This window comes from Pongo abelii, chromosome 16 (genome assembly GCF_028885655.2).
Source record: "Pongo abelii isolate AG06213 chromosome 16, NHGRI_mPonAbe1-v2.0_pri, whole genome shotgun sequence".
In the NCBI taxonomy this organism is placed as follows: domain Eukaryota; kingdom Metazoa; phylum Chordata; class Mammalia; order Primates; family Hominidae; genus Pongo; species Pongo abelii.
The window spans coordinates 28,130,874-28,156,938 of record NC_072001.2 but is presented as its reverse complement, the minus strand read 5'-3'; the positions used below and the strand labels follow the sequence as shown (position 1 = coordinate 28,156,938).

Genomic DNA, 26,065 nt, shown 5'->3' with positions numbered 1-26,065 from the left:
GAAGACCTTGTTCTTGAGCTGTCCGGTTGCCACAGGGTCAGACCTGGAGGCTGCAGACCATGATGGCCCTTAGCAGTGTTCGGAAACATATGTACACCCCAGGGAGGGACACACACACACACACAAACACACACACACACACACACACAAACTCACAAACACACCACACAGACACAAAATGAGAAACACACACACACAGGAGCCCACAGAAACAAGCAAATAGACACAGAAACAGGCGCATGCAGTAGTTCTGCACACATGTTCCCTAGGTATCCAGAGAATGACATGGGTAAAGGTATATTCATAAAGATGGAGATCAATGATGGAGGCCAAGGACAAGCAGGTGCACTAGTTGAACTGCAGGAGAGAATGGCATGGAAGTGGAGAGCAATGGACCTGGGCCTGTTTCTCAAGTGTGTATTTGATTTCTTTACAATTTCCCGGAGAAGTTGTCATGGGAGGCCAGCCGCCTGCTGGCAAGGAAGATGGTTGATTCTTCTGAGCAATGGAGGCCCTGCAGAGCCCTGTAGTCGCTGTGGCCTGGCATCCATGGTTCACCCAATGCTGGTGGATGGCTCAGGACGGTAAGCATTCCTCTGCCCTGCGTGCTGAATGAGAGTGGCTTTTGGATGTCCTATACCTTCAAGGAGCTGTTTCTCAGCAGCGAATGACATGACAAGTTCCACTCCTAGAGTGGATAGTCTGTGCCCATTGCTCAGTGGCGCGGCTCTGGCTTCCCCAGCATGCTGAATGTCTTTAAGGTTATTGGCTCGCCCCTTCCCAGCCTGTGGTGTCAAACGTCTTGCCCCTTGTCAAATGTGCTTGGATCGATGATGAGTCCCCTATAAAAACATTCCTTGGAAAAGCTGAACAAAATGAGTGAGAACTCATACCGTCGTTCTCATCGGAACTGAGGTCCAGCATGTTGCTTCCTCTGGGGCCTGTAGGAGTGAGGGACAGCTTCCACTGATTCCCATAGGTTCCACCACCCAGGGCGTCCACAGACAAAAGTCTCATGTCACAGGCACATTAGGAACATTCCCTCTGTGTGAGGTACATGGGTCAGGGAGTGATGGGGGATTCGGCCGCTCTGTGATGGCGTGGTGGCCGTGGAAGCAGGCAGAAATGTTGCAGGCCTAGGGGAGGTGGAAATGTTGCTGGCACAGGGGAGTGTGCTACTGGTAAGCTCCCAGAAGGAAGACCCAGACCTCACAGGGGTCATCTCAGTGCAGAAGACCGGGTGTCTGTTTTCATGTGGAGGAGAGCCCAAGGGCCAGACCTCAGGCAGACCTTGTTGTTGATTTTTGATTAGTTGAGAACAGGGGAGTGCCAAGGTGTTAGGGGAGAGTGCAGAGCAATGGGTGTCGGGGCAGACAGTGAAAGTCTCTTCAGCCCACCCTGCAGCATCGGTCACCAGGAGCCCTCCTGGAAGGGATTTCTTTGCCTCTCAAGCTGTGAGATGCCTGTGGTGCAGTGGCGGAGGCCTAGGCAGGAAGGTACTCCAGGGAAAAGGTGGTAGAGGGCTCACATGGACATGAGTGTCATTAGCAGGCGTGGGCTGTCATTCGGGGGTGATGGGCTTCCCATGGATTTTTCTGGTGGAAGACAGGTTGGCCAGCAGGGGTCTTCGAGGCCAGGTCCTAGGGAGCACGAGGATGGAGTTGGTGCCCATGGCCCTGGGTCACTTCCAGTCTTCCTGGGAGAGTAATGGGCTCCTCCATTGTGCAAATCTTCCTATAAATGGTCTCTTGGCCCGCCATTGTTGGGCGGCTCCACCTGCTGCAGCTTGTATGAGAAAATACTGCTCTGGATCCTCTTTCCTGCTTGGAAAGAGGCTTCAGTCCTGAAGGTCCAGAGTGAATGTGCCCTGAACCTGGCTCTGGCCCAAGTCTCTGCCGTGGGTACGGGTCACACTTGGGGCTATCCATGGAGGTCTGTGTGCATTCCAGGCAACACGGGTGCAATCCCGGGGGTGCTGCCACAGAGTCCTTTGACTTGGGATGCCTCGCACCTCTGCATGTTGGCAATATTTAAGTGTTGGATTCTACCTAGGGGTGATGAACGGTTTTGGCTCCCTTAACCGGTTTGAAGTCTCAGCGCAGCCAGGGCAGCCATGCCATGTTGAAGGGCATGCGGATGGCTTAGGAATGTTGGAAAGGATGGGTGGTTCTGAGCTCACAGCTCACTCACTAGCTGCATGCATGTAGACCCAGTGGTGGTGTTCAGGTAGTGTTGACTTTCAGGGACTGCAGCGGGTAGTAGTGCAGTCAAGTTGGCTGCGTAATGGGATGTTGCCTCAGAGGTCAGTACAGGGTAGCCCTGTGGGTGTGTCCAATGCAAGGAAAATGAAAGGCCATGTGTCCCATCTGTCTGGTCCTTGGGACATTGGTAGGGGGGATGTGCTGTTGGAAAAGCAGCCATTCCGTTTGTGTGTCTAGAGGGCACGGTGCAGGCACGTGGACTGAGTGGAGGGGAGGGAGGCTGTGTCTTGAGGTCCTTTGGCTAGATTGGGAAGACCACCTCTGGCCTTGACACCAAGTTTCAGGCCGATGTGCTGGCCATTGCAAAGGCGCCCTCCAGTGCAGGTTGTGATTGGTTTTCCACCGGGTACGTCTCACCTGAGAGGGTGGCTAGAGACAGTGTCTGCTCAGGACATCAGATGTCCCATGAGGAGGAGCGTGTACTCACACCGGGGAGGTGGCTGGTAGGCGAGCCACCTCGGGCCTATGTTCGCATGATCTCCAGGTCAAAATTCACATCCTACTGATTGAAGACCTTGGTCTTCAGCTGTTGGGTTGGTGTGGTGTCAGGCCAGAAGGCTGCAGACTATGACTGCCTATTGCAGTGTTGGGAAACACACATGTTAGGAAACACATGTGCATGAGGGAGACACACACACACACATTCATACACACACACATACACACAGGTGTGCTGAGCCACAGGCAAATACATGCAGCAATGGGCGTGTGTGACCACATGCGCTTTTAGGTATCCACAGAGTAACACGTGTAAGGTATATTCATGGAGATGGAGGTCAGTCGTGGAAGCCAAGGAATAACAGGTGTGCGAGTTGCCCCGCGGGAAAGAATGGGATTGAAGTGTTGACCAGTGGACCTGAGCCCATTTCTCCAGTGTTTATTTGATTTCTTTACACTTCTCAGAGGCAGTTGCTGTGGGAGGTGTGGTAACTGCTGGAAGGAAGATGCTCGATTCTTCTGAGCAACGAAGGCCACACGGAGTCCTGGATTCGGTGTGGCCTGGCATCCACGGTGCACTGTGTGCTGGCGAGTGGCTCAGGACGGTAAGCATTTCTCTGCCCCGCATGCTGAATGAGGGTGTCTTTCGGATTTCCAAGACGCACAAGGAGCAGTTTCTCGGCTAACCACTAATGGCATGGCGAGTTCATCTCCTAGAGTGGATGGTCTGTGCTCATTGCTCAGTGGCACTGCTCTAGTGGGGCCGAAGGTCTTTAAGGTCATTGGCTCACCCACTGACCAGCCTGTGGTGTCAAATGTCCTGCCTCTTCAAATGTGCTTGGATCGATGATGAGTCCCCCAAAAAAACATTCCTTGGAAAAGCTGAACAAAATGAGTGAAAACTCATACCGTCGTTCTCATCGGAACTGAGGTCCAGCACGTTGCCTTCCCTGGGGACTGTAGGAGTGAGGGACAACTTCCACTGATTCCCATAGGTTCCACCACCCAAGGCATCCACAGCCAAAGTCTCCCATCAAATGCTCATTAGGAACATTCCCTTTGTGTGAGGTACACAGGTAGGAGAGTCCTGGGGGGAATGGCTGCTCTGTGATGGCCTGGTGGCCGTGGAAGCAGACAGAAATATCGCAGACCTAGGGTAGTGTGCACCTGATCTTGGCTTGGTGAGCTCCCAGGAAGGGAGATCCCGACCTCGTGGCAGGCGTCTCTGAGCAGAGGACTGAGTCCTTGTTTTCTTGCCAGGGAGAGCACAAGGCCCAGGCCTCAGGTAGATGTTGGTCCTGATTTTTGATTAGCTGAGGACAAGGGAGTGCCAAGGGTGATGGGGGACAGTGTATAACAAAGGGTGTTGTGACAGAGAGCCAGAGCCTCTTTGGCCCTCCACCCAGCATCCGGTCATGGAGGCCCCCCAGCAGGGATTTCTTCATCCCCTGAGCCGTGAGATGCCCCTGGTGCTATGGTGGAAGCCTGGACTGGAAGGTACTCCACAGAAGAGGCGGTAGGGGGCTCATGTGGACATGTGTGTCATCAGCAGTCTTGGGCTGTCGATCAGCGGTGATGGGCTTTCCATTTATTTCTCTAGTGGATGACAAGTTGGCCAGCAGGGGTGTCACAGGGCAGGTTCCAGGGAATACAAGGGTCAGACTCGTGCCCTGGCCCTCGGTCACTTCTCGTCTTCCTGACAGAGTAGTGGGCTCCACTGTTGTGCACATCTTCCTGGAAATCGTCTCTTGGCCCGCCATTGCTGGGCGGCCACACCTGCTGCAGCTCGTGTGAGCAAATATGGCTCTGGATCCTCTTTCCCGCTTTGAAAGCAGCTTCCATCCTGAAGGCGTCCAGAGGGTATGTGTCCTGGCCCTGGCCAGGAACTCTCCTGTGGGCATTGGTCACACATGGGGCTATCCATGGAGATCCGGGTGCATTCCAGGCAACATGTATGCCATTCCAGGGGCCTGCCATGGAGAGTTCCTTGACTTGGGATGCCCCCGCACCTCCCATGTTGGTGATTTTCTGGTGTTGCATTCCGCTACACCCTAAGGGTGATGAAGCATTTCAGCTCCCTTAAACAGTTTGATGTCACAGTGCAGCCAGGACAGCCACATCATGTTGAGGGGCCCACGACTGCATTAGGAATGTTGGAAGGGATTGGTGGTTCTGCAGATCGCAGCTCATTAGTAGCCGTTTACGTGTAGACCTGGTGATGGTGCTGAGGCAGTGTTGACTTGCAGGAGTTGGGGTGGGTGGTAGTGCAGTCAAGTTGGCTGCATGATGGGATGTTGCCTCAGAGTTCTGTGCAGAGAAGCCCTGGGGATGTAACCAATGCAAGGACCATGGAAGGCAGTGTGTCCTGTCAACCTGGTCCTTGGGGCAGGGACGTCCTGTTGGAAAGCAGCCATTCCCTTCGGGTGTCCTGAAGGCGCAGTGCGGGCATGTGGACTGAGTGGAGGGGAGGAAGCCCGTGTCTTGAGATCCTTTGGCTAGGTTGGGAAGATTGCCTCTGGCTTGATGCCATTTTCAGACCTATGGGTTGGTAATTGTGAAGGCACCCTCACGTGCTGGTTGTGGTTGGTTTTCCGCCAAGTGCACCTGGGAGTGCACCCAGAGACAGTGTCAGGTCACAACATCAGATGCCCCATGAGGAGGAGCGTGTGCTTACTCCAGGGGTGGTGGCTGTTAGGTGAGGGACCTCAGGCCTATGTCCTCATGGCCCCAAAGTCAAAAGTTCACATCCTACTGATTGAAGACCTTGGTCTTGAGCCTTCGGGTTGCAGGGGCTTCAGGTCTGGAGGCTGCAGACTATGGTCTCCTGTTGCAGTGTTGGGAAACACATGTGCATGAGGGAAACACACATACTCATACTATCACACACACAAAGAGGCATGCATAGCCACAGGCATATATACGTAGCAACAGGTGCGTGTGGTCGTTACGGCCACACGCGCTTCCTAGGTGACTAGAAAGTGACACAGTCAGATACATTTATAAAGATGGAGGTCCATAATGGAGGCCAAGGAGAAGCGGGCATGTGAGTTGCTCTGTGGAAAAGAGTGGCGTTGAAGTGACCAGTGAACCTGGGCCCATTTCTCAAGCGTGCATTTGATTTCTTTACACTTCTCAGGGGCAGTTATCATGGGACACCCGCCATATGCTGGCAAGGAAGATGGTCAGTTCTTCTGAGCCGCAAAGGCCCCCAACGTCCTGGAGTTGGTGTGGCCTAGCATCCACGGTGCGCCCCCTGCTGGTGGATGGCTCAGGATGGTAAGCATTCCTCTGCCCCACATGCTGAGTGGGGGGTGGGATTTCCAAGACCTGCAAGGAGCTGTTTCTCAGCAGGCCACTGATGGCATGGCAAGTTCCACTCCTAAAGTGAACGGTCTGTGCCCATTGTTCAGTGGTGCGGCTCTGGCTTCCCCAGCGTGCCAGAGGTTTTTGAGGTCATCGGCTCGCCCACTGCCCAGCCTGTGGTGTCAAACATCCTGCCCCTTCGAATGTGCTTGGATCGATGATGAGTCCCCCATAAAAACATTCCTTGGAAAAGCTGAACAAAATGAGTGAGAACTCATACCGTCGTTCTCATCGGAACTGAGGTCCAGCACATTGCCTCCCCCAGGGACTGTAGGAGTGAGAGACAACTTCCACTGGTTCCCACAGGTTCTACCACTCAGGGCGTCCATGGATGAAAGTCTCACATCACAGGCACAATAGAAATATTCCCTCTGTGTGAGGTATACAAGTAGGAGAGTCATGGGGGTATTGGCTGCTGTGTGATGTCATGGCAACTGTAGAAGTGGGTGGAAATGCAGACCTAGGGGAGTGTGTGGCTGGCCTTGGGTTGGTGAACTCCCAGGAAGGGAGACCCTGACCTCCTGATGGGCCTCTCTATGTGGGGGACCAGGTCTTTTTTTTTATGCCAAGGAGAGCACAAGGCCCAGACCTCAGACAGACCTTGGTCTCAATTTTCAGTTATCTGAGGAGAGGGGAGTACCAAAGTGATGGGGGACAGTGGAGAGCAATGGGTGTTGTGGCAGACAGCCAAAGCCTCTTTGGCCCTCCCCCCAGTGTTGGCCCTCCCCCCAGAAATCCCCGGCAGGGATTTCTTTGGCTCCTGAGCCATGAGTTGCCCATGGTGTGGTGGCTCAGCCTGGGCAGGACAGTACCCCAGAGAAAAGGTGGTAGAGAGCTCACATGGACATGCATGTCATCAGTGGTCTTGGGCTGTCATTTGGCAGTGATGGGCTTTCCATGGATTTCTCTTGTGGATGACAGGTTAGCCAGTGGGGCTTTCAAGGGCAGATCCAAGGAGCATGAGTGTTGGGCTGTAGCCCATGGCCCTGGGTCACTTCTGGTCTTCCTGGCAGAATAGTGGGCTCCACCGTTGTGCACATCTTCCTGGAAATGGTCTCTTGGCCCGCCATTGCTGAGCAGCCCCACATGCTGCAGCTCTTGTGAGCAAATAACTGCTTTGGAACTTCATCCTGCTTTGAAAGCAGCTTCCATCCTGAAGACTTTCAGAGGGAATGTGCCCTGGCCCTGGCCCGGAACTCTCCTGTGGGATTCGGTCACACTTGGAGCTGTCCATGGCGGTCTGTGTGCAGTCCAGACAATGCATATTTAATCCTAGGTGCCTTCCATGGAGAGTCCCTTGACTTGAGATGCCTCTGCTCCTCTGCATGTTGGTGATACTGAAGTGTTGGGTTTAGCTATGCCCTAGGTGTGATGAACTGTTTCAACCCCGTTAGTCTCAGCGCAGCCAGGATAGTCATGCCATATTGAAGGGCATGCAGATGGCTTAGGAAAGTTGGAAAGGATTGGTCATTCTGCGGCTCGCAGCTCACTTAGTAGCCATGTGTGTGTAGACCTGGTGGTGGTTGTTAGATGTTGTTGAGCAGGTGTTGGGGAGGATGGTACTGCACCCAAGTTGGCTGCATGGTGGGATGTTGCCTCGGAGGTCGGTGCAAGGAAGGCCTTTGAGTGTGATCGATGCAAGGATGATGGAAGGCGCTGTGTCCTGTCTGCCTGGTGTTTGGGGGCGTTAGGCAGGGACGTCCCATGGGAAAAGCAGCCATTCCCTTCAGGTGTCCTGAGGACATGGTGCAGGTACATGGACTGAGTGGAGGAGAGGAAGCCCGTGTCTTGAGGTCGTTTGCCTAGGTTGGGCAGTCTGCCTCTGGCCTTGACGCTGAGTTTCAGAGTGACGTGTTGGCCGTTGCAAAGGCGCCCTCCAGTGCTGGTTGTGGTTGGTTTTGTGCCAGGTGTGCCTTTCCTGGGAGTGGTGCCAGAGACAGTGTCTGGTCACGACATCAGATGCCCCGTGAGGAGGAGCTTATGCTCAGGCTAGGGATGGTGACTGTTATGTGAGGGCTCTTGGGCCTATGTCTGCATGGCCTCGAGGTCAGAGTTTACATCCTACTGATTGAAGGCCTTGGTCTTGGAATTGTTGGGTTGGTGGGGGCTCAGGCCTGGAGGCCGCAGACTATGACTGCATGTTGCCATGTTGGGAAACTCATGTGTTGGGAAACACATGTACATGAGGGAGATACAAACACACACACACACACACACACACGCACACACATAGCCACTCAGCAATGTGTGTGTGCGGTCATTCTGGCGCCACACACAGCTCGAAGCTGTTTGCAGAGTGCCACTGGTAAGGTACATTCATGGATACAGAGGTCACTCATGGATGCCAACAGAAGCAAGGCGTGCAAGTTGCCACACATGAAAGAATGGCACTGAAGTAGTGACCAGTGGACCTGGGCGTGTTTCTCAAGCGTACATTTGATATCTTTACACTTCTCAGGGGCAGTTGCCGTCGGAGGCCCGCTGCCTGCTGGAAGGAAGATGGTCACTTCTTCCGAACCACAAAGGCCCTGCAGAGTCCTGGAGTCGGTGTGGCCTGGCTTCCAGGGTTCACCTCGTGCTGGTGGTCACTCAGGATGGTAAGCATTCCTCTGCCCCATGTGCTGAGTGATGGTGTCTTTTGGATTTCCAAGACCCACAATGAGCTGTTTCTCATGAGGCCACTAATGGCATGGTGAGTTCCATTCCTTGAGCAAATGGTCTGTGCCTTTTGCTCAGTGGCATGGTTCTATCTTCCCCAGAGTGCCGAAGGTCTTTAAGGTCGTCAGCTTACCCACTGCCCAGCCTGTGGTGTCACATGTCCTGCCTCTTCAAATGTGTTTGGATCGATGATGAGTCCCCCCAAAAAAACATTCCTTGGAAAAGCTGAACAAAATGAGTGAAAACTCATACCGTCATTCTCATCGGAACTGAGGTCCAGCACGTTGCCTCCAGCAGGGACTGTTGGAGTGAAGGACAGTTTCCACTAGTCCCTATAGGTTCCACCACCCAGGGCGTCCGCAGGTAAATGTCTGCCATCACACGCACATTAGGAACATTCCCTTTGTGTGAGATACACTGTTAGGAGAGTCATGGAGGGATTGGCTGCTGTGTGATGGCGTGGCGGCTATGGAAGTGGACGGAAAAATCTCAGGCCTAGAGGACTGCGTGGCAGACCTGGGCCCGATGAGCTCCCACGAAGGGAGACCCGGACCTTGTGTCAAGCTTCCTCGCACACAGGACCAGGTCCTGGTTCCCCTACTACGGAGAGCATGAGGCCCCAGCCTCAGGCAGACCTTGGTCTTGATTTTCAGTCAGCTGAGGACAGGGGAGTGCAAAGGGTGATGGGGGAGAGTGCAGAGCAATGGGTGTTGTAGCAGATGGCCAAAGCCTCTTCAGCGCTTCTCCCTGCATTGGTCCCAGGGTCACCCCAGCATGGATATCTTTGCCTCCTGAGCCGTGAGATGCCCATAGTGTGGTGATGGAGACCTGGGTAGGACGTATTCTCTGGTATTCCAGAGAAAAGGTGGTAGGGGGCTCACATGGACAGGTGTGCCATCAGTGGTCTTGGGCTGTCATTTGGTGGTGCTGGGCTTTCCATGTATTTCTCTGATGGACGACAGGTCGGGCAGCAGGGGTCTTCAAGGGCAGTTCCCAGGCGTGTGAGGGTTAGGTTGCTGCCTGTGGCCCTGGGTCACTCCGATCTTCCTGGCAGAGTAATGGGCTCCACCATTGTGTACATCTTCCTGGAAATGGTCTCTTGGCTCGCCATTGCCGGGCAGCCCCACCTGCTGCAGCTTGTGTGAGCAAATACTGCTCTTGATCCTTTTTCTCGCTTTGAAAGCAGCATCCGTCCCAAAGGCATCCAGAGGGAATGTGCCCTGGCCCAGGCCCAGGCCCAGGACCATCCCGTGGGCTCCAGTCACGCATGGAGTTGTCCATGGAGGTCCTTGTCCATTCTGGGCAATGTGTGTGCAATCCCAGGGGTGTTGCCATGGAAAGTCTCTTGACTTGGGATGCCTCCACACCTCTGCATGTTGGTGATGTTCCAGTGTTGGATTCCGCTACTCCCTAGGCATGATGAAGCATTTTAGCTCCCTTAGCCAGTTTGAATTCACAGTGCAGCCAGGACAGCTATGCCACTTTCAAGGGCATTTGGTTGGCTTAGGAAAGTTGGAAAGGATTGGTGGTTCTACACCTCTCAGCTCACTTAGTAGCCGCATGCATGTAGACCTGGTGGTGTTGACGCAGTGTTGACTTGCCAGTGTTGGGGTGGGTAGTAGTGCCGTCAAATTGGCTGCGTGAGGGGTCATTGCTTCTGAGGTCGGTGCAGGGATGCCCTGTGGGTGTGTCCAATGCAAGAACGATGACAGGCAGTGTGTCCTGTCAACCTGGTCCTTGGGGAGTCAGGTAGGGACGTCCTGTTGGAAAAGCAGCCATTCTCTTCGGGTGTCCTGAGGGCACAGTGCGGGCACATGGACTGAGTGGAGGGGGGAGGAGGCGTGTATCTTGAGGTCCTTTTGCTAGGTTGCTAGTCCTGCCTCTGGCCTTGATGCCGAGTTTCAGACTGACATGCTGGACTTTGCAAAGGCGCCCTCTGGAGCTGGTTGTGGTTGGTTTTCTGCCAGGTGCACCTCACCTAAGAGGGTGGCCAGAGACAGTGTTTTGTCATGACATCAGAAGCCCCATGAGGAAGAGGAGGAGCCTGTGCTCCTGCCAGAGGTGGTGGCTGTTAGGTGAGAGACCTGTGACCTGTTTCCGCATGGCCCTGAGGTCAAAGTTCACATCCAGTGATCGAAGGCTGAGGTCTTGAGCCATCGGGTTGTTGGGGGGATCAGGTCTGGAGGCTGCAAAGTAGAACTGCCCATTGCGGTGTTGGGACCCACATGTGCATTAGGGAGACAAACACACACACCCATTTAAACTAACGTTCTCACACATGCACACACCCACACATACCCATACACACACAGTCATACACTCACACTCAAACTCACACTCACACACACACACAAGCACAGACAGCCATAGGCTAACAGATGCAGCAATGTGTGCGTGCTGTGGTTCTGGCCACATATGCTTTTAGGTGTCCACAGAGTGATGCAGGTAAGGTATATTCATGGAGATGGAGGTCAGTCATGGAGGCCAAGGAGAAGTGGGTGTGTGAGTTGCCCTGTGGGAAAGAATGGTGTTGAAGTGTCCAGTGAACCTGGGCCTGTTTCTCAAGCATGCATTTGATTTCTTTACACTTCTCAAGCTGTTGCCGTCGGAGGTCCGCTGCCTGCTGTCAAGGAAGATGGTCGAGGCTTCTGAGAAGCAGGCCCTGCGGGTTTCTGGATTTGGTGTGGCCTGGCATCCATGGTGCATCCCGTGCTGGCGGGTGGCCCAGGACGGTAAGCATTTTTCTGCCCCGTGTGCTGAGTGATGGTGGCTTTAGAATTTCTGAGACCTGCGAGCAACAGTTTCTCGGCAGGCCATTAATGGCATGGCGAGTTCCACCCCCAGAGTGGATGGTCTGTGCCGGTTGTTTGGTGGCGCGGCTCTGGCTTCCCCAGGGTGCTGAAGTTCTTTAACGTCATCAGCTTGCCCACTGCCCAGCCTGTGGTGTCAAATGTCCCGCCTCTTCAAATGTGCTTGGATCGATGATGAATCCCCCATAAAAACATTCCTTGGAAAAGCTGAACAAAATGAGTGAGAACTCATACCGTCGTTCTCATCGGAACTGAGGTCCAGCACGTTGCCTCCCGTGGGGACTGTAGGAGCGAGGGACAACTTCCACTGGTTCCCATAGGTTCCACCACCCAGGACATCCACAGGCCAAAGTCTCCCATGAAATGCTCGTTAGGAACATTCCCTCTGTGTGAGGTACATGGGTGGGAGATTCGTGGGGGCATTGGCTGCTCTGTGATGGCGTGGCAGCCATGGAAGAGGGGAGAAATGTCGTGGGCCTAGGGGAGTGTGCCGCTGGTCTCAGCTTGGTGAGCTTTCAGGAAGGGAGGCCTGGACCTCATGGGTGGCGTCTTCATGCAGAGGACAAGGTCTCACTTTTGCTACCAAGGAGAGTACAAGGCCCAGGCCTCAGGCAGACCTTGTTCTTGATTTCTGGTTAGCTGAGGACAGGGAAGTGCCAAGGGTGATGAGGGAGAGTGTGGAGCAATGGGTGCCACGGCAGACGGCCAGTGACTCTTCAGCCCTCCTGCCAGTGTTGGTCACAGTGTCCCCCCAGCACAGATTTCTTTGCCTCCTGAGCCGTGAGATGCCTGTGGTTTGGTGGTGAAGGTGTAGGCAGGATGGTATTCCAGAGAAAAGGTGCTAAAGGGCTCTCATGGACATGAGTGTCATCAGCTGCATTGGGCTTTAATTTGGCAGTGATAGGCTTTCCATGGATTTCTCTGGTGGATGACAGGTCAGCCAGGGTGGGTTTTTGGGGGCATGTCTCTGGGCGAGTGAGGGTGGGGATGGTGTCCATGGCCCTGGGTCACTTCTGGTCTTCTCAGCAGAGTAGTGGTATGAATATGGAGATGGAGGTCAGTCATAGGGTCCAAGGAGAAGCAGGGGTACGAGTTGCCCCATGGGAAAGAAAGACATTGACGTGGTGACCAGTGGACGTGGGCCTGTTTCTCAAGCATGCATTTGATTTCTTTACACTTCTCAGGGGCAGTTGCCTTGAGAGGCCCATGGCCTGCTGGCATGGCAGATGGTCAGTTCTTCCGAGCAATGGAATCTCCATGGAGTTGTGGAGTCGGTGTGGCCTCACATCCACGGTGCACCCCGTGCTAGTGGATGGCTCAGGACGGTAAGCATTCCTCTGCCCCACATGAGTGAGGGTGTCTTTAGGATTTCTGAGTCCCACAAGGTGCAGTTTTTCAGCTGGCCATTAAGGGCATGGTCGAGGCCTTTAAGGTCATCAGCTCGCACACTGCCCAGCCTGCAGTGTCAAATGTCCTGCCTCTTTGAATGTGCTTGGATCGATGATGAGTCCTCCAAAAAAAACATTCCTTGGAAAAGCTGAACAAAATGAGTGAAAACTCATACCGTCGTTCTCATCGGAACTGAGGTCCAGCACATTGCTTCCTCTGGGGCCTTTAGTAATGAGGGACAACTTCCACTAGTCCCTATAGGTTCTACCACCCATGGCGTTCACAGATGAAAGTCTCCTGTCATATGCATATGACGAACATTCCCCCCCGCCCCGCAAAAAAAAATAAAAGGAACATTCCCTCTGTGTCAGGTACACGGGTCGGAGAGTCATAGAGTGATTGGCTGCTCTGTGATGGCGTAGTGGCCATGGAAGTGGATGGAAATGTTGCAGGCTTAGGAGATGTGGGGCTGGTCTCGGCTTGGTGAGCTCCCAGGAAGGGGGACCTGGAAATCGCTGTGGGCATCCTTGCATAAAGGACCAGATACGTGTCCCAGTTCTGCTTTCAAGGAGAGCAAGAGGCCCAGGCCTCAGACAGTCCTTGGTCTTGATCTTTGGTTAGCTGAGGACGGGGGAGTGCCAAGGGTGATGTGGAGAGTGCACAGCAATGGATGTTGTGGCAGACAGCTAAAGCCTTTTTCTCCCTCCTTTCACGGTCGGTCCCAGGGGGCCCCCAGCACAGAATTTTTCACCTCTCGAGCTGTGAGATTCCTGTGGTGTTGTGGCCAAGCCTGGGCAGGAAGGTACCCCAGAGAAAAGGTTGTAGAGGGCTTGCATGGACACGGATGTCATCAGTGGTCTTGGGCTGTCATTTGGTGGTGATGGGCTTTCCATGGATTTCTCTGGTGGTTGACAGGTTGGCCATTGGGGGTCTTCAAGGGCAGATCCTAGGGAGCACGAGGGTCAGGCTGATGCCTGTGGTCCTGGGTCATTCTAGTCTTCCCGGCAGAGTAGCAGAAGTGTCCATCTTCCTGGAAATGGTCTCTTGGCCTGCCGTTGCTAGGAGGCCCCACCTGCTGCAGCTCGTGTGAGCAAATACTGCTCTGGATCCCATTTCCTGCTTTGAAAGCAGCTTCCATCCCAAAGGCGTCCAGAGGGAATGTGCCCTGGCCCTGGCCCTGGCCTGGGACTCTCCGATGGGGTCCAGTCACACTTGGCGTATTCATGGAGGTCCATGTGCATTCCAGGCAACGCATGTGCAATACCAGGGGCACTGCTGCGGAGAGTCTCTTGATTTGGGATGCCTCCTCACCTTTGTGTGTTGGCGATGTTCCAGTATTGGATTCTGCTACATCCTCAGGGCAATGAAGCATTTCAGCTCACTTAACCGGTTTGACATCACAGTGCAGCCAGGACAGCCATGCCACATTGGCATGGCACATAGTTGCCTTAGGACAGGGTTGGTGGTTCTGTGTCTCGCAGCTGGCTTCATAGCTGTTTGCATGTAAACCTGGTGGTGGTGTTGAGGTGGTGTTGACTTGCTGATGTTGGGGTGGTTGGTAGTGCAGTTAAGTTGGCTGCATGATGGGATGTTGCCTCAGATGTCGGTGCAGCGAAGCCCTGTAGGTGTGTCCAATGCAAGGAAAATGAAAGGTGGTGTGTCCTGTCCACCTTGTCTTTAGGGGTTCAGGCAGGAATATGCTGTTGGAAAACTAGCCATTCCCTTTGTGTGTCCTGAAGGCATGGTGCGGGCATGTGAACTGATTGGAGGAAGGAAGTGTGTGTCTTGAGGTCCTTTGGCTGGGTTCAGAAGACTGTCTCTGGCCTTGATGCCGTGTTTAGGACCAACATGCTGGCCATTGCAAAGGTGCTTTCCAGTGTGAGTTTTGGTTGGTTTGGTGCCAGGTGTGCATTACCTGGGAGGGTGGCCAGAGACAGTGTCTGGTCACGACATTATATGCCCCATAAGGAGGACTGTGTGCTTGCACCGGGGGTGCTGGCTGTTAGTCAAGGGACATCAGGCCAATGTCTGTCTGTCCCTTAGGTCAAAATTCACATCCTACTGATTGAAGGCCTGGGTTTTGAGCCTTTTGGTTGCAGGCGTGGGGATGGTTTCCAGGTCTGGAGGCTGCAAACTATGACAACCTGTTGTGCTGTTGGGAAACACGTGTGTGAGGGAGACACATACACACAGACACACTCACTCTGACACACACACCTACACATGCACAGGCGTGCACAGCCACAGGCAAATAGATGCAGCAATGGGTATGTGCTATTGTTCTGGTCACATGTGCTTCCTAGGTGTCCACAGAGTGACATGGGTCAGGTATATTCATGAAGATGGAGGTCTGTCATGGAGCCCAAGGAGAAGCCAGTGTGCAAGTTTCCCTGTGGGAAAGAATGGGATTGAAGTGGTGACCAGTGGACTTGGGCCCATTTCTCAAGCATGCATTTGATTTCTTTACACTTCTCAGCAGCAGTTGTCATGAGAGGTCTGCCGCTTGCTGGCAAGGAAGATGGTCAATTCTTCTGACCAAAGGAGGCTGCCTTGAGTCCTGATTTGGTGTGGCCTGGCATCTGTGGTGCACCCCATGCTGGTGAGTGGCTCAGGAGGGTAAGCATTCCTCTGCCCTGTGTGCAGAGGTGTCTTTTGAATTTTGAGACCTACAAGAGCTGTTTCTCAGCAGGCCACTAATGGCATGGCGAGTTCCACTCCCAGAGTTGACTGTCTGTGTCCATTGCTCAGTGGTGTGGCTCTGGGTTCCCCAGGATGCCGAAGGTGTTTAAGGTCGTCGGCTCACCCACTGCCCAGCCTGTGGTGTCAAACGTCCTGCCTCTTCGAATGTGCTTGGATCGATGATGAGTCCCCCATAAAAACATTCCTTGGAAAAGCTGAACAAAATGAGTGAGAACTCATACCGTCGTTCTCATCGGAACTGAGGTCCAGCACATTGCCTCCTCTGGGGACTGTAGGAGCGAGGGACAACTTCCACTGGTTCCCATGCGTTCCACCACCCAGGGCATGTACAGATGAAATTCTCCTGTCACATGCATGTTAGGAACATTTCCTCTGTATGACATAGACGGATGGGACAGTTGTGGGGGGATCGGCCACTCTGTGATGTTGTGGCAGCCACGGAAGCAGGTGGAAGTGTTTTGACCTAGGGTTGTATATGGCTGGTCTTGGCTTGGTGAACTCCCAGGAAGGGAGACCCGAGCTTCGCAGCAGGTGTCTTTGTGCAGAGGACCAGGTCACAGTTCCCCTGCCAAGGAGAGCATGAGGCCCAAGCCTCAGGTAGACCTTGGTCTTCATTTTCCACTTGCTGATTACAGGGGAGTTCCAAGGTGATGGAGGAGAGCGCAGAGCAATGGGTGTCACTGCAGACGGCTAAAGCCTCTTTGGCCCTCCTTCCAGCATCAGTCACAGGTGCCCCCTGGCATGGATTTCTTTGCATCCCTAGCCATGAGATGACCATGGTGCAGTGACCAAGGCTTGGGCAGGACGGTACCCCACAGAAAAGGTGGTGGAGGGCTCATGTGGACATGTGTGTCATCAGCTGCATTAGGCTGTCACTTAGTGATGGTCTTTCTATGGATTTCTCTGGTGGATGACAGGTCAGCCAGGATGGGTCTTTGAGGGCATGACTCTGGGCAAGTGAGTGTTGGGATGGTATCTGTGGCCCTGGGTCACTTCTGATCTTCTCAGCCAAGTAGTGGGCTCCACCGTTGTGCACACCTTTCTGGAAATGGTTTCTTGGCATGCATTGTTGGGTGGCCCCACCTGTTTCAGCTCATGTGAGCAAATACTGCTCTGGATCCTCTTTCCTGCTTGGAAAGCAATTTCCATTCTGAAGGCATCCAGTGGGAATGTGCCCTGGCCCTGGCCTGGGATTCTCCAGTGGGTTCCAGTCATGCGTGGGGCTATCCACGGAGGTCTGTGTGCGTTCCGGGCAATGCGTATGCAGTCCCGGGGCATTGCCACAGAGAGTCTCTTGACTTGGGATGCCTCTGCACCTCTGCGTGTTGGCGATGTTCCAGTGTTGCATTCCGCTATGCCCTAGGTGTGGTGAAGAATTTCAGCTCCCTTAACTGGTTTGAAGTCTCAGCACGGCCAGGACAGGCATGTCACACTGAAGGGCACACGGTTGGCTTAGGAAAGCTGAAAAGGTTGGTGGTTCTACGGCTTGCAGCTCACTTAGCAGGAACGTGCATGTAGACCCCATGGTGTTGAGACAGTGTTGACTTGTAGGCATTGTGGTGGGTAGTAGTGAGGTCAAGTTGGCTGTGTGATGGGACGTTGCCTCAGAGGTCGGTGCAGGGAAGCCCTGTAGATGTGTCCAGTCCAAGAAAGATGACAGGCGGTGTGTCCTGTCAACCTTGTCCTTAGGGGGTCAAGTGGAGATGTCCTCTTGGAATAGCAGCCATTAGCTAGGATGTCCTGAGGGCATGGTGCGGGCATGTGGACTGAGTGGAGGGGAGGAAGCCCGTGTCTTGAGATCATTTGGCTGGGTTGGGAAGACCGCCTCTGGCCTTGACACCGAGTTTCAAACTGATGTGCTGGACTTTGCGATGGTGCCCTCCAGTGCTGGTTGTGGTTGGTTTTCCGCCACATGTGCCTCACCTGAGAGGGCGGCCAGAGACAGTGTCTGGTCACAACATCAGATGCCCTGTGAGGAGGAGTGTGTGCTCATGCCAGGCTTGGTGGCTGTTAGGCAGGGGACCTCGGGCCTATATCCGCATGGCCTCAAGGTCAAAGTTCACATCCTACTGATTGAAGGCCTGGGTCTTGAGCTTTCGGGTTGTGAGGAGGTTCAGGTCTAGAGGCTGCAGACTATGACCACCCCTTGTGGTTGTTGGGAAACACATGTGCATGAGGGAGACACACATACACACAGACACACTCACTCTCACACACACACACGCATGCATAGCCACAGGCAAATAGATTCAGCAATGGGCGCATGCTGTCATTTTGGTCACACACGCTTCCTAGGTGTTCACAGAGTGACACGGGTGAGGTATATTCATGGTAATGGAGGCCAAGGAAAAGTAGGTGTGTGAGTTGCCCTGTAAGGAAGAATTGCATTGAAGAGGTGACCAGTGGACCTTGGCCTGTTTCTTAAGAATGCGTGTGATTTCTTTACACTTCTAAGGGGCAGTTGCTGTGGGAGGCCTGCCGCCTGCTGAAAGGAAGATGGTTGATGCTTCTGAGCAATGAAGGCCCCGTGGAGTCCTGGATTCGGTGTGGCCTGGCGTCCGTGGTGCACCCCATGCTGCTGGATGGCTCAGGACGGTAAGCATTCCTCTGTCCCGCATGATGACTGAGGGCGTCTTTAGGGTTTCTGAGACCCACAAGGAGCAGTTCTTCAGCAGGCCATTAAGGGCATGGCCGTGGTCTTTAAGGTCATCGGCTCACCCACTGCCCAGCCTGTGGTGTCAAATGTCCTGCCTCTTCAAATGTGCTTGGATCGATGATGAGTCCTCCAAAAAAACATTCCTTGGAAAAGCTGAACAAAATGAGTGAGAACTCCTACCGTCGTTCTCATCGGAACTGAGGTCCAGCACATTTGCCTCTGCCGGGGACTGTAGGATTGAGAGACAACTTCCACTAGTTCCCACAGGTTCCACTTCCCAGGGCATCCACAGGCCAAAGTCTCCCATCACACTTAGGTTAGGAACATTCCCTCTGTGCGACGTAGACGGGTGAGAGAGTCATGGGCGAATTGTCTGCTTTGTTATGGTGTGGCAGCCATGGAAGAGTGCAGAAATTTTGCAGGCCTCAAGGAGTGTGTGGCTGGCCTCAGCTTGGTGAGCTCCCAGGAAGGAAGACCCAGATCTCACGGTAGGTGTCACCGCACACAGGAGTGGGTCCGATTTTTTTGCCAAGGATAGCATGAGGTGTGTGCCTCAGGCAGATCTTTGTCTTGATTTCCGGTTACCTGAGGACAAGGGAGTGCCAAGGTGATGGGGAAGAGTAATGGGTGTCCCAGCAGATATCCAAAGCCTCTTTGGCTCTCCTTCCAGGGTTGGTCACAGGGCCTCCCCAGCAGGGATTTCTTCACCTCCTGAGCTGTGAGATGCTCGTGGTGCAATGGCAGAGGCCTGGGCGGGAAGGTATTCCAGAGAAAAGGTGGTAGAGGGCTCATGTGGACATGTGTGTCATCAGTGGTCTGGGGCTGTATTTGGCAGTGATGGGCTTTACATGGATTTCTCTGGCAGATGACAGCTCAGCCAGCAGGGCTCATTGAGGGCAGGTCACAGTGAACACGAGGGTCAGGCTTGAACCCACAGCCCTTGGTCACTTCTGGTCTTCATGGCAGAGTAGTGGGCTCCACTGTTGTGTACGTCTTCCTGGAAATGGTCTCTTGGCCTGCCATTGCCGGATGGCCCCACCTGCTGCAGCTCGTGTGAGCAAATAGTGCTGTGGATCCACTTTCCCACTTGGAAAGCAGCTTCCATCCCGAAGGCATCCAGAGGGAATGTGCCCTGGCTCTGGCTCTGCCCCGGGCCTTTCCCATGGGCTCTAGTCACACTTGGGGCTATTCATGAAGGTCTGTGTGTATTCCAGATTCCAGGCAACATATGTGCAATCCCAGGGGCGTTGCCACAGAGAATCTTTTGACTTGGGATGCCTCCGTGCCTCTGTATGATGGTGATATTCAAGTGTTGGATTCTGCTACGCCCTGGGGTGATGAAGCGTCTCAGTTCCCTTAGCTGGTTTGCAGTCACAGCGCAGCCAGGACAGCCATGCCATGTTGAAGGGCTTGTGGTTGGCTTAGGAAAGTTGGAAAGGATTGGTGGTTCTACAGCTCGCAGCTCACTTAGTAGCCACGTGTATCTACACCTGGTGCTGGTGTTGAGGTGGTGCTGACTTGCAGGCATTGTTGTGGGTGGGAATGCGGTCAAGCTGACTGCACGATGGGACATTGCCTCTGAGGTCAGTGCAGGGAAGCCCTGTGAGATGACCAATGCAAGGACAATGTTAAGTGGTGCGTCTTGTCCACCTGGCCTTTGGGGCATCAGGTGTGGACGTCCTGTTGGAGAAGCAGCCGTTCTCTTCGGGCATCCTGAGGGCACATGTGCGTACGTGGACTGAGTGGAGTGGAGGAAGCCTGTTTCCTGAGGTTGTTTGGCTAGGTTGGGAAGACCACCTCTGGCTTTGACGTCATGTTTCAGTGCGACATTCTGAGCATTGGGAAGGTGCCTTCTGGCGCAGGTTTTGGTTGGTTTTCTGCCAGATGTGCCTTACCTGGGAGTGCAGCAAGAAACAGTGTCTGGTCCCGACATCAGAGGCCCTGTGAGGAGTAGCCTGTATTCACGCCAGGGGTATGGTGGCTGTTACACGAGGGACCTCAGGCCTATTTCCACGTGGCCTTGAGGTCGGAGTTCACGTCCTACTGATTGAAGGTCTTGAGCCTTTGGTTTGTTGAGGGGATCAGGTCTGGAGGCTGCAGACTATAACCTGCCCATTGCAGTGTTGGGAGACACACACACACACACACACACACGTGTGCACAGCCACAGGCAAATAGATGCAGCAATGGGCATGTGAGGTTGTTCCAGGCACACACGCTTCCTGTGTGTCCACAGAGTGACACAGGTAAGATACATTCATGGAGATGGAGGTCAATCATGGAGGCCAAGGAGAAGCAGCCATGCAAGTTGCCCCACAGGTAAGAATGGGATTGAAGTGACCAGTGGACCTGGGCCCATTTCTCAAGTGTACATTTGGTTTCTTTACACTTCTCAGGGGCAGTTGCCATGGGAGGCGCAGGCCTGCTGGAAGGAAGATGGTCGATTCTCCCGAGCAACAAAGGCCACGCAGAGTCCTGGTTTTGGTGTGGCCTGGTATCCATAGTGCACCCCGTGCTGGTGGGTGGCTCAGGACGGTAAGCATTCCTCTGCCTCTCATGCGAGTGAGGGTGTCTTTGGGATTCCCAAGACCCACAATGAGCGGTTTTTCAGTAGGCCACTAATGGCATGGTGAGTTCCTCTCCTAGAGTGGATGGTCTGTACCTTTTGCTCAGTGGCACAGCTCTGGGTTCCCCAGGGTGCCGAAGATGTTTAAGGTCATCAGCTCGCCCACTGCCCAGCCTGCGATATCAAACATCCTGCCTCTTTGAATGTGCTTGGATCAATGATGAGTCCCCCATAAAAACATTCCTTGGAAAAGCTGAACAAAATGAGTGAGAACTCATACCGTCGTTCTCATCGGAACTGAGGTCCAGCACATTGCATCCACTTTGGCTTATTGTGATTCATGGGTAACCTTGTCATATTACATGATACTTCACTACCCAGGCATTGGCATTCAGTTTTTTTGGTCATTTTGACCATAGTAAAATTCTTTATCATAAATGTATTTGAGAATCATACTTGGGTAGCCCATGAATTTTTCTAGTGTTACTCTTCTTGGTGTCAAGTTGGTTTCACCCTTAATGCTAGGTTTTGGATTTTTGTCGTGTGATTGATTTTTTTAGCCAGGTTCTGGTCACCAATCACAGCCTTTCGCCAACATTCATGGAGAAAGTTTCCTTGTGTTTTTTTATGTTGAGGAAGTACATATTTCATGAATGTTTTTGCTTTTGTTCCAATGTTGGGCTGACTGGCATGTCATCTCTTATCTTATCCTGAGCTGAGTAGTGGTACAAGTTTTTGGCTTTCAGCATTCAGGGCACCAAGTCTTTTGTACACAGATTGCAAGTATTGAAGCCATGGTGTTGATTGGGATGCTCTACGCCCATGCTCTTTAGTGGCATGATGCCCTCCCAGGGTACCCGGAATCCACTTGTGCAACTCTGTATATGTGTTTCTGTGAACACAAATATGTGAAGCCATAGATAAGCAGATTTCATACGTACCACAGGAGTCTAGATGACGTGGCCTTCCTGACCTATGTACTTGTCTGTCTTTCTGAAGCACACTCATTTCCTCTGCACCTTCCTGATGTCATTGGCATGGAAGGAAGGCCCTTGTCCAAGAAGGATGGTCTTCGTCTTGTGTGATCTTTGAGATGCCATGAGGCCCCTGGATACAAATGGTGTGGGCTCCTTTGGAGGCTTTTGGATTTCTCCTGAATGTAAGTGATTTCTTCTAAAAGCATTCTGATTTTCCTCACTTGCAGGGACAAAGACTGTGTGTAGATTGATGATGACTTACACATATACTTTTTTTTTTTTTTTTTTTTTTTGGAAAGGTGAAGAAAATGAGTGAAAACTCAGTACTATCATCCTCATCTAACTGAGGTCCCTGAGGTCCAGCACGCTTCTCCATCAGGGCCTAGATTTAGGGGGCCAACATCTGTTTGTTGTCATGGTCTGCACCAAGGCTTAGGATGTAGTTGTCTTTCAGTGAAACTGAGTAGCTGAGTATTTTGTACTCCCCTGGCTGAGAGATACGTTTGTTGAAGGACTTACCTGTGAGAAGGTGGGGTAGCATCCTGCCAGTGTGCAGGAGAAGGTAAACCTGCAGGTGCCACGGGAAGGCAGTATCCAGTTGCCCACCTCTGCATGGCTGGGTCTGTCCTTGATTCATAACTCTTGGGTTTGTCACCCCCCAGAAAAAGACAGTTTATTCCACATGAGGAGACAGCATGGTGCCATTCCTGAGCACTTCTTCAATTGTCTTTCATCTGTGGCCGGGGACATGGGACTTCTTATGGTGTTTCGGTAGCATCAAGGGTTGGCCATCTCGAAGCCAGTGGTGATGCCGATTTGCTCTCTGGAAAGGAGCCTGGTGAAGCTCTCCACAGTAAACTTGTACATCTATAAGAAGAATCCAAATTCCATGGCCCAAGAAGGGTAGTGGCTGTTGGAAGGGGAGAGGTCTGTGTATGCCTTTATCTGGCATCATTCCATGTGGATCATGGAGTGATGACTGTGAGGCTCTTTAAGACATTGCAGGATGCCCAAAGTCCATTTCATGATGTCCTCAGGATGGTTTGCTTGGGAGAGCCTGATGTCATTTGCCTCTGAACCGCTCAGACATCTTGATGCAGTTGGGGTTTATAAGAGTGTGTCATTCCCCCACGTCATGGTGACTTCTACTTGGAAATGTGACCTGCGAAGGTCTCCTTGCTTATATACCTCAGTGTCTCCTGATATTAGGGTATTTTCAAATTCCTCCTAATTCTTCACAGCAGTCTTCTTTGTGAAATAGTTGTGTGGTAGGACAGGACTACCATCCACAGGCCAGTGATGGATAGGTGTTGGACTCTGATGTTATGTTCACAGGCAAGTGCCTTAAGATCTTGTTTTCTTAGCTGCAGCACCTTAGAAATCTTGTAGGATTCAGAATGCCTGGTGCTCTTCTGGGTCCCTGATCTGTACCTGTGTAGTGCGCATGGAGGTTGATTTGTGATGTTTCTGGATGGGAAGAGTGTGAAGGACCCCAGGGGTGAAAATGCCTCAAGGCCAAAGGAAAGTTGAACTTTGCATAAGAAGAGGTTTCCCCTCCAAACTCTCCTCACTGAAGTGTCACCATAGCCTTTGTATTCTCTGATGGCCAGGAGAAGGGTTTTTGAGTTGGAGGTGTTAAAAGAGTGGTGTTGAGAGTGTTCTTCATGCTTAGTGCTCTCTAGTTGATGGTGCCTATAAAAATTCATGCCTGCCTCCTACCTTCATGTTTGGGCAAACCCATGCATGTGTGCAGAAAGAAGGGGAGCCCATGGGAGGTAGATACAGATTACTCCACAGCAGGACAAATGACATGACCCTTGCCACCTATGCACCTCACTGCCTTTCTCAAGCACACCTGTTTTGCTCCTGTACTTCTTAGGTGGCGTTGGTATGCAAGGAAGGCCAGTGACCACAAGGGATGATTTTGATCTTGGGAGATTTTTGGAGATGGCAAAGTGCTTCTAAACATGTGTGGCATGGTCTCCTTCAGGCCGGTGGATACCTCAGGATGGTAAGTACTGGTTTTTCAAAGGCCCCTAATGTTCCATGTTTGCAGGTATGAGGACTGTGCATGGATCAATGATGACTTCCATACATGGGTTCCTTGGAAAGTTGAACAAAATGAGTGAAAACTTTATACCGTCATCCTCTTCAAACTGAGGTCCAGCACACTGCTTCAACAGGGGCTAGAGACAGAGGTCCACCTCTCATTCATTGACATGGGTTGCACCAAGGGGTCTGTCCAGGCTTAGGATGGGGTTCTCTTTTGGCAAGGGGTAGCCCCAGGGGAGTGGGAGCTCCCATGCACAGGAGATTCCTGGTGTGAAGGACATCTCTTAGTGAGGCCAGGGTAGCACACACACCATCTTCAGGACTAGGTGAATGTGCAGGTGACACAAAGGACTTAGGCTCTGTGTCTCCCAGTTTGTCCTTGAGTCTTAGTTCTTGGTTCTCTCATCATCGGGAGGAAGGCAGGTCCTTCTCGTTGGGAAAAGAGGATAAGGCCACACTTTTGCCTCATTTTTGGCTCATTTTTATCCTTGTCTACATACATAGATTTCTGGTCACCTGCATGCTTCACATCCAGGCCTGGGTACCTCTATTGTATCCTGTGTGTTATGAAGACATACAGTTGGCCTCCTGCCCTAAGCTGGGGCTGATAGGCAACGAGTCTCTGGCTTATCTCAAACCTGATGTAGGTCAAAGCCTTTCTCGTTAGGGGTGCAGGTCCCCGAGGCTTTTGTGATCAACGTTACAGGTGTGCACGGGTGTTTAAAGGGATGCTCAACATCAGTTCTCTAGTGGGATTATGTACTCCATGGGCTCCCAGGATCCAGATGTGCATCCCCGTGTCTATGCATTTCTGCGTCTATAAACAGGTGAAGCCAGAGATGGGCATATTGTAGATGTACTGCAGGGGGCCAGATGGCATGGCCCTCATGACCTCTGCACATGTCTGCCTTTCTCAAGCATGCCCATGTTTCATCTGTACCTCCCAGGTGGCGTTGGCATGGAAGGAAGGACTGTGTCTGTGAGGGATGATCATCCTCTCATGTGATCCTTGGAGATGCCAGGAAGCCCCTTGACACATGTGGCATGGGCTCCTTCAGAGGCTTTTGGATCCTTCGTGAATGTAAGCAAGCCCTTCCCAAAGCCCTGGTTTTCCTCATTTGCAGAAACAAAGATTGTGCCTGGATCGATGATGACTTCCATATATACATTCCTTGGAAAGCTGAACAAAATGAGTGAAAACTCTATACCGTCATCCTCGTCGAACTGAGGTCCAGCACGCTGCTACATTGGAGGGCAGGGAGAGGGGGCCAACATCTGTTTGTTGACATGGTCTACACCCTGGCTTAGGATGTTGTCCTCTTTGGGTGAATGTGAGTGTCTGGGCTTTTTGGACTTCTGTAGCTGAGAGACAGCTTGGTTGAAGGAATTTCCTCTGAGAGGGTGGGGTAAGCACACTGCCAACCTGCAAAACTTGAAGCTGCAGGTGGCACAGGAAGCAGTAGCCAGTAGCCTCCCTGTGCATGGCTGTGTGTGTCCTTGATTCGTAGCTTTTTGGTTCGTCGCCTCCCCGCTTGCACAGGAATACCATTGCTTTCCTTTGGGGAGAGAGCACGTCATTCCTGGACACTTCTTCGGCTTACTTTCATTCTCAGTCGAGGATGTGGGAGTTCCCACGGTATTTGGGTAGCATCAGGGGCAGGCAGCCATGAGGTGGGTGATGAGCTGATTTACTTTCTGCAGAGGAGCCCAGGGAGCGTATCCACATTGAACTCATATGTCCATAGGAGGAAACCCAAGTCCTGTGGTCTCTGCAGTGTACTGGTGGCGGGAAGCGGGGAGAGGGCTGTGCATGCATGTACCAAATGACATTCCATGTGGGTCGTGGAGCAATGACTATGAGCCTCTTTTGGGAGTTGTAGGGTGCCCATGGTCCATTTCATGATGATCTTGGGGTGCCGGGATGGGAATGAGATTGCAAGTCCCTGTGTTCCTGCCACTTCGCAGACTGACTTGGTTTGAGAGGTCTGTGTTCAGGACCCCCTGTGGGATGCTTGTCTGTGTTGGGCATTGGAGCAGATATTGGCCCAGGGTTTCTACCCTTCCATGGTTGTACATACTGCTGAAAGGGCTTGTTGCTCCCTCTGTATTGATGGGGGGAAGTTTTCCTCAGGAGAGCCTGATGCCATTTGCTTCTAAACTGCTCAGGCACTTCAGTGCAGTTGAGGTTAAGAGTG

The 26,065-nt window shown here is 52.6% G+C and overlaps 1 protein-coding gene, 11 non-coding genes and 1 pseudogene across 57 annotated transcripts in view; all 13 read left to right on the top strand.

The window, feature by feature from the left end:
- Window positions 1-26,065, top strand: part of LOC100935796 (uncharacterized) — an 83,119-nt gene that overhangs the window by 14,055 nt on the left and 42,999 nt on the right. For 8 of the 46 annotated variants that reach the window (XR_010137429.1, XR_010137393.1, XR_010137424.1 and 5 more), the window contains exons 1-6: window positions 12,915-15,518; window positions 18,075-18,214; window positions 20,672-20,810; window positions 21,841-22,000; window positions 23,698-23,829; window positions 24,818-24,951. Coding sequence is in view for 1 of the 46 variants with exons in the window: in XM_054532441.2 (XP_054388416.1) it covers window positions 506-584; window positions 3,165-3,304; window positions 5,836-5,975; window positions 8,521-8,659; window positions 11,317-11,452; window positions 12,715-12,839 (759 nt within the window). In the remaining 45 variants the exon portion in view is untranslated. The other 38 variants (XR_010137407.1, XR_010137418.1, XR_010137417.1 and 35 more) reach the window with 13 other exon arrangements.
- LOC112129248 (small nucleolar RNA SNORD116) lies at window positions 825-919 on the top strand. Its single transcript, XR_002911661.1, has one exon. It is a non-coding gene; the product is annotated as a small nucleolar RNA SNORD116 (small nucleolar RNA).
- On the top strand, window positions 3,540-3,634 carry LOC112129242 (small nucleolar RNA SNORD116). The gene has a single exon (XR_002911656.1). It is a non-coding gene; the product is annotated as a small nucleolar RNA SNORD116 (small nucleolar RNA).
- Window positions 6,214-6,308, top strand: LOC112129246 (small nucleolar RNA SNORD116). The gene has a single exon (XR_002911659.1). It is a non-coding gene; the product is annotated as a small nucleolar RNA SNORD116 (small nucleolar RNA).
- LOC112129244 (small nucleolar RNA SNORD116) lies at window positions 8,903-8,998 on the top strand. The gene has a single exon (XR_002911657.1). It is a non-coding gene; the product is annotated as a small nucleolar RNA SNORD116 (small nucleolar RNA).
- Window positions 11,696-11,790, top strand: LOC112129241 (small nucleolar RNA SNORD116). Its single transcript, XR_002911655.1, has one exon. It is a non-coding gene; the product is annotated as a small nucleolar RNA SNORD116 (small nucleolar RNA).
- On the top strand, window positions 13,025-13,120 carry LOC112129249 (small nucleolar RNA SNORD116). The gene has a single exon (XR_002911662.1). It is a non-coding gene; the product is annotated as a small nucleolar RNA SNORD116 (small nucleolar RNA).
- LOC112129245 (small nucleolar RNA SNORD116) lies at window positions 15,772-15,866 on the top strand. Its single transcript, XR_002911658.1, has one exon. It is a non-coding gene; the product is annotated as a small nucleolar RNA SNORD116 (small nucleolar RNA).
- On the top strand, window positions 18,387-18,481 carry LOC112129247 (small nucleolar RNA SNORD116). Its single transcript, XR_002911660.1, has one exon. It is a non-coding gene; the product is annotated as a small nucleolar RNA SNORD116 (small nucleolar RNA).
- On the top strand, window positions 21,053-21,147 carry LOC112129251 (small nucleolar RNA SNORD116). Its single transcript, XR_002911664.1, has one exon. It is a non-coding gene; the product is annotated as a small nucleolar RNA SNORD116 (small nucleolar RNA).
- LOC112129253 (small nucleolar RNA SNORD116) lies at window positions 22,063-22,170 on the top strand (annotated as a pseudogene).
- Window positions 23,892-23,983, top strand: LOC112129250 (small nucleolar RNA SNORD116). Its single transcript, XR_002911663.2, has one exon. It is a non-coding gene; the product is annotated as a small nucleolar RNA SNORD116 (small nucleolar RNA).
- On the top strand, window positions 25,012-25,103 carry LOC112129233 (small nucleolar RNA SNORD116). Its single transcript, XR_002911647.1, has one exon. It is a non-coding gene; the product is annotated as a small nucleolar RNA SNORD116 (small nucleolar RNA).